Raw genomic sequence first — 12173 nt, forward strand, 5'->3', positions numbered from 1 at the left:
ATCATTGAAGATATAAAGTAATTCCACAATAAAGAGTAAACAGGGAACCACATCTTTTCCAAATCATTTATTATGGAAATCTTCAGGATGCAGCAACTTGGCCCTGGTTTCACCAGGCTCGTACCCACCTCGTGACCAGAGGTGGAAATGGAGTAGTGGTGGCCTTGGCTGTGTGAGCTTAACAGTTGGACTCAATGATCTTAAAGGTCTTTCCAACCCAATTGATTCTATGATTCAATGATGTTCAGGTCTTCTATGAGCACTTTCATCATCAAATCAGAACCAGCAGCCCTGGCACGATGCTCCTGCTTTCTCACTGGGTTCCTAGCAGAAGTTACCAATGTCTCACACATCAAATCTCTACCCCCAAGCAGCGTGTTCTGTCCTCAAAATAAGAGCTTTCTGTCTCACACTAAGGGACACAAGAATATTTCCCACTACAGTTCTGCTTCTGAGTCTTGCCAGAAATCCCTAAAACATCTTTGGAGGCTCCTGGAAAATCAAATTCCTTAAAAATCAAGCCCAAACTACAGTAAAAATACAGATCTAATCTACTTCGTCACATTTCTCAACAGAAAATAAGACTGAAATAATCTCTTCACCCAGATGGATGCAATACCACTAACTCCAATTTTGCATATCTGCAATAACGAGTAATACATGAGAAACTGCAATATTGCACAGGTTTTTATCTTATTGGAACTACAGACTTATTTACATGTATTATTTTAATGATACTAGGAATTTAAATACAAGTTTCATAGGTATCATAAAAATTTGCAAGTAACAAAATAAGAGCAATGTACAAATGTATCCATGCCACTAAAATTCTACACGGAATAAATAACATATTAGCACGCAACACCTATCACGCAACAAATTACAAGCCAAATAATTCAATGGTTGCAAAGGAAAAATAAATGTAATAAAAATCGCATAGAACTGAAGTGAAGGCGATGTACACCATTGTAATTTGAAGGTATAAATTTGACAGAAAGACATTAATTAAACCACAGAAGCTTTTTAAGCCAAGAAAATTCAGAGTAAATGCTACACGTCAGAGAAATGCAAAAGGACTAAGACGTAAACAGCTAAAACATTCAAACAACCTTAAATCTGCATTACAGGAACCTAATATAAGGTCTATTCTGCACTTATTTTCTTTCAAATCAAGTATGAGGAGTGTTACTATTGGACTCCCTGGGGGTTCTGAGGGAACCAAAGCTGCTGCATTTCTGTGGTTCCACATGTGAACTTCACTCTCATTTAGCATAACCTGGTTTGGGAAATTCTTTCTTACTGAAAACATTGTGTACAAACATTAACCAAGAAAATCCAAGAAAAGAAGGGAAAAATGATGATTCTGTGAACTGGTGTTTGATGAGGAGAGTAGGGGGAAAAAAAAGCCAGTTCTGACTCAGGGCAAGCAGAATAATTCTTTGGCCAAGAAAAAAATTGTAAGGCTTCATACCGAATACCAACTACAGGGATAAGTCATTAAATAACCTTATTCCCTCAATTAATTTTGCACTGTTCTGGGAAAGAACAGAGAAGATAAAAATGATTCACACAAACAAAATTCTTCACGTATTAGAGCATCTCTTTGTGGTAACTGTAATTTTTTACCCTGGAGTAAATGGAACATAGCTTACCTTGCAATGAAACACAGACAGTTTGCCTTGTGTTCACTGCACAACAAAGGCATCCACGCAGGCAGTTACCTGGAGTAGCTATTACGCTATAAATCCACACCTGGCTTACAATGAGCTCATCCGTCCCTGGAACCTCAACGTAAATCATGAGCACATCCAGTCTGAATGAGTCTCCATCGCAGCTACCCTTTCCTTTAAGAATACCACACATAACAGAGCTCTACCATGCTGAAAAGTATTATTACAATTTGCTTTTTTCAAAGTAACCCATTTTATGAGATTAAAACAGCTTTACTTGAACAGAACACAGCAAAAGGTGGCACGGGACCCACTCTCCTCTCATCAAGGAGACAAATGAGTGTGCAGACACAAAATAAGGTGAGAAGAGCAATAAATAATAGGGTCAAAATTAAAAGAACTTATTTAAATAGCCAAAGCAACCTGCTCCTGGAAAACCCTTCCAACCAGAAGACTGAGAGAGACCCGACAATGGTATAACCAGCATCAAACTGCTACAGAATTGAAATACAAGTCAACTGGAGATTGGGCATTATCTGTTTGCCTATGGTAGCGAAGACAGAATTCACGCCATCACGCTTTAGTTGGTTATAATATAGATGCCTCTGTCTGAGCAGCTCACTGGACGCTCTCCTTGCAGCCAGAAGAACAAAGAAGCATTTTGGGGGTGCTATTCATTTGGTTTAAATGCCTTTGGACATTCACCAGGTGATGAATTAAACATGCAAGGGCCTGTTTTACCTGTAAAAGCGTAATTCTGTGTATTGCTGTAGCGGTACCTGCAGCAGCAATCGAATAGCACACACAGGCCCTTCCAGTGCTCTATCCCAGCTCAGTACCTGGTACAACATAAAGCCAAACCAAGGTTTTCTCCCCATCCTCTGCTATCTGGTGTGCAAAGATAAGGAGTAACAGGCAACCTGTGATGTACATCCACCAAATGAGTGTTACACATGTCCAATGCGGGGCGCAACCTGATTTACCACAGTATTTTAGCAATGCCTACTTGTACGTGAACAGCCATAGCAGCCCGTCATTCAAAACCAACTTGGTCTTCACCATAAGCTCCTAAATCTTCCCCCTTCTACGATGGGGTTACAGGTTTGGTAGGTAAGGGAAGAGCAACTGAAGTCACCAACCTGGACCTGTGTGAAGCGTTTGACACTGTCCCACACAACATCCTTGTCTCTAAATCGGAGACACGGATGGGACGGAGAGACCACTCGGTAGATAACTGGCTGGATAGTTGTACTCAAAGAGTTGCGGTCAACAGCTTGATGTCCAAGGGGAGACCAGTGACAAGTGGCGTTGCTCAGGGGTTGGTATTGGGACTGGTGCTGTTTGACACCTTCGTTGGAGACTTGGACAGCAGGACTGGGTGACCCTCAGCAAGTTTGCCAATGACACCCTGGAGGGAAGGGATGACACCCAAGGGACCTTGACAGGCTTGAGAGATGGGCCCATGTGAATCTCACAAAGTTCAACAAGGCCAGGTGCCAGATTCTGCACCGGGGTCGGGGCAACCCCAAGCACAAACACAGGCTGGATGGAGAGCAGCCCCCAGGAGAAGGACTTAGGGGTACGGGTTGATGAGAAGCTCAACATGAATGAGAAACATGTGCTCGGAGCCCAGAAAGCCAACAGTATCTTGGGTTGCATCAAAAGGAACGTGAGCAGCAGGTTTGGGGGGGATTCTGCCCCTCTGCTCCAATCTGGTGAGACCCCCCTGCAGTGCTGGTCCAGCTCTGTCTGGGTCCTCAGCACAGGACACACATGGAGCTGCTGGAGAGGGGCCAGAGGAGCCCCAGAAATGATGCAAGGCTGGAACAGCTCTGCTGGGAGGACAGGCTGAGAGAGTTGGGGTGTTCAGCTGGAGAAGAGAAGCTCCAGGGAAACCTTAGTGTGGCCTTTCTGAACTTAAAAGGAGCCTACAAGAAAGATGGGTACAGACTTTTTACAAGGGCCTGTAGCGACAGGACAAGGGGTGATAACTTTAAACTGAAAGAGGGGAGATTTAGATTAGACATAAGGAAGAAATTATTCCCCAGGAGGGTGGTGAGAGCCTGGCCCAGGTTGGGCAGAGAGGTGGTGGATGAACCATCCCCTGGAGACATCCCAGGCCAGGCTGGACGGGGCTCTGAGCAACCTGAGCTGGTGAAGATGTCCCTGCCCATGGCAGCATTGGACTAGATGATCTTTAAGGTCCCTTCCAACCCAAATCATTCTATGATTCTATGATATATGCTCACTTTGTGCTAGTGTGACTAAGATGAAGTCAACCCAATATCATATTGAAAAGTAAGAAGATTTGGTCATCCGAGTTACACAGACACAACTGAAAGCAGAGCTGGTGCCACAGATATTTAGCATCCAAGCATGAAAGGTTTTTAAGTAGTAGCATGGAGACCAAGTGAAGAAGTTGAGATGTTTCTCTCAACCTTTTTGTTTTCTGAGTTGAAATCAGAACATTACCTAAATGTCAGGTCAATGTCATTCACGCTAAAATTGCATTAAAGATAAACGGACACAATTCGCCAAAGACCAGTGTATCCCAGGATTCACACAAAATAATATAAAGTATTCTCCAGTGAAGAAAATAACCTGTGTAAATGTAACCCTTGCATTTAATTCTCATAATTGACAGGTTGATTTAACAACAGAAATCTGGCAAATTCAGACGTTACATCGCTTTTCGAAACTGTGGCAACAAGAAGCTATTGAATCCTGTGTACCGCGCCGCTACCTTTGACTAAAGATAATTATCCTCCTTTAACATACAACTTTGAACGAATCCTCAGAGCAGCATTCACACATAATCCTCTGAATAAAGAACCTCTGGATTTATTTTTCAGTTTGGAGAGGGAAATTACGGTATCAGCAAGAGGAGTCTTCTTCAAGCCTTATTTGCCTTCACCCTTTTGGGTGAAGTTTCTCCCCATTTAAGTCATTGTGTTTCCCAGCAACCCGCGCTGTTGCCAGGAGAAACCCGGGCAGACTTTCTGGATGTGCAGCTCTGTAAATCTATTTTCTATATGCTTTTAATCTATCAAGTATCACAAGTGCAAGCTGACTTCCTTTTTGTTGCTGTTTGCCAGCTGCCAAGAGCAAAAAAAAGCACACGCAAACAATAAAAACATCGTGACGCCTTCCAAAATTTCAATGTAATGGGTGTTCAAAAAGTAATTCCTGGTTTTCCAATGACAGTACAATATTTATAGTTGTGCACTTGGCTTGAAAACAAGCTGTGTAGTGTCAAGATATAAATACCTGACAAGGTGAAAAAGAGAAAAAGCCATAATATGTTATTACAGACAGGATTTCCAAGCAAATTCCTCTACACCTACCTGCAAAGATCATGCAACTACAAATATCAAAAGTTGCCTTTCAGATAATAAAGAATGACTGGGGGTGAGGTGCTTCCATAAAGAAATGTACTCTGCCTTATACCCTCTCTCATTTGAATCTCAGCATACGCTGTGAAATTGTAATAAATTTAATAATTTCTGGATACTGATGGCTTGAGTGTATTTGAGGCAAAAACCATCTCTTAGAATGAAGAAATAAGTAATTAACTCTTCTGAATTGGAAAGGTAAACTGAAATTTGAGAAACACTAGACCATATATAGGTCTTACTCAACACACTCCTGAACTGGAACCTGAACTCCAGGTTGTTACTCAACACACTCCTGAACTGGAATTCAATGGAAGTCAGATCTCCAAGTTTTTGGTCCATATTCCACATAAACGGCAGTAAAAATGGGCCTATCAGGTAATTAAAGTGGTGGAAAACTTTAAGAAATTAATCCTTCTAAATCTTAAAAGAAACTGTATTTCCTTTGTAGGTCTTGTTCTGTGGCACAACCTCACTCAAGCATCTCTATTTTAGACCATGGGCCACTAGTCTGAGCACAATAATTTCTCTTCAGTGGTTTAAGAATGGTAAAAAAGATAAGCATGGGTAAAAGTTCCAATAAAATAACCAGGTATAGATGTAAAACAATCTAAAGTGTTATTTCTGCTTCTGAATGTTCGTTGTGTTTGGAAACTATTAAGCTTCCAGAGATGTCTGGCTAAATGTAACATTAAAAATTAATGAAGCGAATCTTAAGAGGACATATGATACCTAAAATCATCTCATTTCAAAATCTCTCGTGAAATCTACTCCCTGTAAAATTATCAAGTGTGCTATTCTTCACGCATACAGAGGCAACTGGGCGGAATCCGATCTGTCTGCGTCCTGTGAAAAGCAAGAGCTGCTTCAGCAGGCAAGGGACAGAATAGGAAAAGTAAAGTAGTTCCCATAAAATACCTGTTTACGTTCTGTATATCCCAAAAAGAAGCCCTAGCACGATTTTTCAGGATTTCTGAGGATGCTCAAAATATAAGCCCTCCTCCAAAAATAAGCCCTAGTTACAGTTCATTAAAAAGTCAATTTAAATAGTGTACAGGCAGCTATACATGTAAAAAAAAAAAAGTACAATTAATTGGCATTAGAATGCAGCAGGACAGATAGGTTTATTTTCAGGGTAGGGCTTATTTTTTGGGGAACAGGGTAGCTGGGACCACAGAGACAGAGAAGATATTTCCTGACACTTCTCATTAGCACCAACAGGACAAAATATTATTTTAGTTTACTACACACTGCTATCTCAGGCTATCTAGCAGAAATAGTCTCTCTGTGTGTATATGTATGTATTATTACACAATGTCTTCCACAGGAGGTTCCCTCTACATTATTAGGGCCCCTTGACTAGTGCTCCTACCACTATCATAAAATAAAATAATTAAATAGTGTAAGCAATATATACTCACCTACTCATAAAACACAGTAATAATTCAGCAGTAATGTAACTAAAATTAATTCTGAAAACTAGAGTTATACTAGAAAGGTAGAAGCATTAAATAATAAGCGATTTTACTATAAAGCACAACATTGTATTGCACCATTATACAGAAATCATATGAAAGAAATCATTTTCGAACATAAATGCAGCAGCTCTACTGCAATGAAACAAAACAGCATAACAAACTCTAATTCCCAGAGCGTGAAATTTGTTGAAGATCAGATAAACCCAACTTAATTACAAAAAGAGTAACTGAAGCTTATTAACATTTGTATTGTTTTCAACTCATATCCTGGAATTTATCCCCGTTGAACCAACTTCTACAAACAGAACCCTTTGTATCACAAACCAACCACTTGCAGTCACTTCACAGAAATCTGCGGAATATAGAAGGTTTAACTGCATAATTTTCTTAGACTCAGGTCCTAAATTAGTAATAACCTTAAGATAAAACAAGAAAAGGAGTTACACAGCCAAGGTCAAGTCCCACATAATGCACAAGCAGGTACAACACAACGAACACAACGTGCGGGAGGCACCAAGGAAGCCCAGAAGTGCAGAAATTTGTTAAGAGAACTGCGGAACAAAAGATCAGGTGGACAAACTGGGAATTCCATCAGAAGCACAGAGTTGCTTAATGAACGAAAATGCAAAGAGAGAGCATACAAGCAGAAACAATAAGTACTGGTAGATCAAAGCATTGCCTGGGCATTTAGAGACAAAATCAGAAAGGCCAAAATGGGAGTGAGAACTACCCTTTTTCCCCTGAAAATAAGACCTACCCCGAAAATAAGCCCTAGCATGATTTTTCAGGATTTTTGAGGATGCTCAAAATATAAGCCCTACTCCAAAAATAAGCCCTAGTTACAGTTCATTAAAAAGTCAATTTAAATAGTGTACAGGCAGCTATATATTTAAGTGAAGTACAATTAATTGGCAGTAGAATGCAGCAGGACAGATAGACCCCTCACCAAGAAAAGCAGATACCCCCAAAAGAAATAAAGATTATAGAGTCACAAGAAATTCATGCTGGAATTCAGAGTTTGAAGAGCAATCATGATGTTCCAGGATGTGATGATATAACTATATTTGAATAAACATTGATTTTTTTGTTCAAGAATAAATTTAGATTCTTCTTCATGGAAAAAATAAGACATCTCCTGAAAATAAGCTCTTAATGTATCTTCTGGAGCAAAAATTAATATAAGACCCTGTCTTATTTTTGGGGAAACAGGGTCACTATGGACATAGATGGTAATAAGAAACAATTCCACAAAAAATGACAAGAGTAAAAAGGAGCTCAGAGAAAATCCAGGTGCATCGATGAATACAGAAGACGGCCTAAAAGTAGCACAGAAAGTGCTAAAAACCTCTTTTGCTGAAATCTTCGCAAACTCCGTTCCAAAACCTCTCCATCCATTGGCACAATCAGAAAGAAAAGCAGCAACGTGGGGGAAAAACGGGTTATAATTACTAATGTGTTCGAGGAGCCACATGGAGTTTTGCAGGGCTGTGAAGGAATCTCACTGATGTGACCATCAGAAATGTGTGACAGATCTAGTTATAATGATATCTAGATGAATATCGGTAACTGGGAGAGATCTCTGATATTAATACCAAGATTTGGGCTACAGTAACAGCCTTTTTTAATGAAAGCAAAAAGAGGATTGAGGAGCTATAGGTTGCTCAGCCTCGGTTCAGTCACAGGGAAGATCATGGTGTATGTCCTCAAAAATCACTTCCAAATACAAAGAGAACAGGAAAGTCATCAGGAATAGCCGGCATGTTTACCAAAGGCAAATCACGCTCCATCCGTCGGGTTTTATGATTAAAAGATTGGCTACGCAGCTGAGGACGAAGCAGTGGATGTAACACACATTGACTTTCTCAAGGCTTCTGACAACATCTCTTGCAGCATAATTTGGAAGCTGAGAAAGCTAAAGAACAGACTTGGTAGGCACTGAATACATCAAAAATTGGCAGAACCACCATAGTGAAAAGGCAGCGATCAATATCTTGATGTCTGGCGTGTAGCGGGTTACCCCAGGGGCTGATGCTGGGACAAATATCATTCAATATCTTAAAGAATAACATGAATGATGTGATAGAAAACACGCTCAGCAAATCTGAGGGCAAGGCTAACAAGACCTTGGAAAAGTGCAGGTGTACATCAACAGAAACCTCATGAAGGTCAACAAGGAGAAGCACAAATTCTGCACCGCTGTAAGATAATGTGTGTATCAAGAGGATGGACCAGACTCTGTTCAGTGGTGCCCAATGCCAGGGTGAGGGGCAACGGGCACAGACTGAAACACAGGAGGCTCCATCTGAACATGAGCAGAAACTTCTTTGCTGGGAGGTGCCAGAGCCTGGCCCAGGCTGCCCAGAGCGGGTGTGGAGCCTTCAAACCCACCTGGATCGACCCTGTGTGATCTGCTCCGGTGACCATGTCCAGTATTGGGTCCTCAGTTCACGAGACACGTTAAGAAAAAAGCAAACGTCTGCAAGGTCAACGATCAGGTTGGTTGGCACATAAACCTACAGAGCTCGCCGACGCTGGAAACGTTTCAGCTGGTGAAGGGTAAACTAGAAAGAAATGTTACTGAGTAAATGTGATGTTAAACTTTAAATGGCCTTTCTTTCCTGAGAGGAGTTTACACCTGAAAAATTTTAACTTCTGCAGTTCCTTGGAGCTCCATGACGTTGTTAAATACATAAAATCATGTTTAGTCATAGAATAACATCCAAAAAGTGTCATATTTAGCCTTAAGAGGATGTTGTTGTACAGCAGCACAAAATAGCTCCATCTATAAGTTACAGAGCATAAGATGGGCCTAGTGTGTCTTCTGGCCAGGTTTTTATCCCCAAACAATGTGAAGGTGCCACTTTAATCTAGACAAAGCACAACTTTCAGTATCATTTCTAGAGTTCATTGCCCTAATCCCATCTCTGCACCGCTCTTTCGAGTCTGCATTCCCCACATCAGACATAACACTCTTCCAGACACCTTTAATTTCACCACAACCTTCAGCATGTTACCCAATATCTATACAACGTAAGATTTTACTATGCCCTCAAACATTGAGCTTATGTCATCATCCATTTATTATTCTCCCACCAGCACTTATGTACCTTATGTGTTTATTTTATTTCCCTAAGTTCATAGACTTCATTAGGGACCTTTGGTGCCCAGAGCAAAGATGCCTGTAAATAAACACCTTGTATAATGGGAGAAAGGTCGTGCATGTATCGAAGTACCACTATAATTCCTCTTTAACAGTGGTAACAGCCATCTTGCAATGGTTTTAGTTTCCAGGAGGCCCAATTATGTAAATCTTGGTTGATACTTTGCTTACCTGAGAGCACACATTCACTCAAAATAATGAATCACTGAAAGAATTATTTTTGAAGAACTCAAAACCACTTAGCAAACATTAAGGTTAGCACATCCACGCTGTGCTTAGGTAATATTTTGAGGTATTATTATTTAAAAGGGATAAGGTAATGTGTTTGAAACCCTGAATGGGACCACTAGGGCCCTAAAAATGAAACAGGGAATTCATGTGAGGAAAAACAGGTATGTGCTTGTTGGTCGTTCCAGCTATCACAGAATCACAGAAAGTACATTGGAATAAAAGAGAAGTACATTGGGTTGTTAAGAATATGTTATTTAGTTTGGAAATCGAGCTGGTTTTAGCCCACGGGAGCCCTCTTGTCAGGGAGGGAGTAAAGTCAGGCTTCTACTATTTTATTCCATAGAAATAATCCCTGTGAGCACTGGAAATGTCAGAATGTTGCGGTTCCCTGTATGCTTTGTATTACTTAAGACTGAAAGTCTCAGTCTTGATTTGGTTTTTATGCAAATGCTTTGTGTCTATGCCCTCCTGTATACTTGTGCAAGGATATATAAGTTAGTTTTAAACTGCAGCTCGTGACCAAGAGTCCAGATGCTCTCTTGAAAAAGTGTTTTTTCACCAGAGAGTGGATATCCACAGCAGCTAGAAAAGTACCATTCAACTAAAGTAAACCTCAAATATAGCAGTTTTTGAGTTTTCATGAAAACAGAGGATGCGGTTTTGCTGATTTTGTGTCTTAAAATCATTTAGGTTCAAAAAGATCTCTAAAATCTTCAAGTCCAATGTTAACTTAGCACTACATCCTCCATACATCGAGTTTTCTAAGAAAAAATGGCAGAAATTTGGTCATAGCATGGAGCAAGTGTCCTGTGTAAAATACCATCTTCATGGTGGAGAGATGGTGGGAGTTGGAAGGTGCTGCTGGCTCCAGGTCACTGAGGACAATTGCATGACAGGTTTTGGCTTGCATTTCACACTTCTTTCCCCTTCTCCATCACAGAATCCCAGAATGTCAGGGGTTGGAGGGGACCTGGAAAGCTCATCCAGTGCAATCCCCCCATGGAGCAGGAACACCCAGCTGAGGTTCCACAGGAAGGTGTCCAGGCGGGTTTGAATGTCTGCAGAGAAGGAGACTCCACAACCTCCCTGGGCAGCCTGGGCCAGGCTCTGACACCCTCACCCCAAACAAGTTTCTTCTCAGATTTAAGTGGAACCTCCTGTGTTCCAGTTTGCACCCATTGCCCCTTGTCCTGTCACTGGTTGTCACCCAGAAGAGCCTGGCTCCATTCTCCTGACACTGCCCCTTTCCATATTGATCCCCATGAATGAGTCCCCCCTCAGTCTCCTCTTCTCCAGCTCCAGAGCCCCAGCTCCCTCAGCCTTTCCTCACACGGGAGATGCTCCACTCCCTTCAGCATCTTGGTGGCTGCGCTGGACCCTCTCCAGCACTTAACTCCTGGGTTTACCACAGGAAACCTCACTGTGGTGCTAAATAAGCGCGTTCTCAGGGCTCTCACCTGAACTCCCGCTGCCTCACAAACACCGCCCTCCCCGCATTTCACAACCCCATCATGTCACATTCCTCCCCCCGCATGCCACAACCCCTCCGTGTCACATTTCCCTCCCTTCGCCATGTCGCAACCCCCTATCTCGAACTTCTCCAACTGCCACAACCCCTCCATGTCCCCTCAGAGGCCCGCGCAGGCGCCTCAGCCGCCCCGCCATAGCGCATGCGCGCAGTGCCCGCCGCAGCCAGCGGCGCCGCTTCCCTCGCTGAGCGGGCCCCGGTGCCCCCACAGCCGCCTCCCCACCCCCGGTGCCGGCGGGGGAGCGTCCCTACCTGCCACCGCCATGCGCTGGCTCCTGCCGGGGAGCGCTTCTTCCTGCCGCGGCAGCCGGGAGGCCCAGTCGCCCATGCTGCCGGTGGAGCTGCAGAGCGAGCGGAGGAGGCGCCGCGGCGCTGCCGGCATCGCCCCGAGGGCAGGCGGGGAGCGGGAGCGGGAGCGGCCCTGGCGGCCGGTGGGACGGGGGGCGGTGGCGCGAGGGCGGCGCGAGGCCCCGGGGCCGCCCCCTGCCGGGCGGAGGCGGGGAGCGCCGAGTGTCCCGTGTCCGTCCGCACAGCACCCCCGGGCTTCGGTCCCGCTGCTCCCGGGGGGTCGGGCTCTGCTCCCCAGGAACAAGCGCCAGGGGCAGAGGAAACGGCCTCAAGCTGCGCCAGGGGAGGTTGAGGTTGGATGTGGGGAACAATTTCTTCCCCAAAGGGCTGTGGGGCATTGGAACAGGCTGCCCAGGGCAGTGCTGG

The 12173-nt window shown here is 43.3% G+C and overlaps 1 protein-coding gene across 1 annotated transcript in view; it reads right to left on the bottom strand.

The window, feature by feature from the left end:
- MSRA (methionine sulfoxide reductase A) overlaps positions 1-11907 on the bottom strand; it is a 291902-nt gene extending 279995 nt beyond the window's left edge. Inside the window, exon 1 of the mRNA XM_065835518.2 lies at positions 11712-11907. Coding sequence (XP_065691590.2) covers positions 11712-11841 — 130 coding nt within the window. The 5' untranslated portion in view covers positions 11842-11907. The remainder of the gene's footprint in view (positions 1-11711) is intronic.
- Positions 11908-12173: the final 266 nt, after the last annotated feature.

This window comes from Patagioenas fasciata, chromosome 3 (genome assembly GCF_037038585.1).
Source record: "Patagioenas fasciata isolate bPatFas1 chromosome 3, bPatFas1.hap1, whole genome shotgun sequence".
Taxonomy (NCBI): Eukaryota; Metazoa; Chordata; class Aves; order Columbiformes; family Columbidae; genus Patagioenas; species Patagioenas fasciata.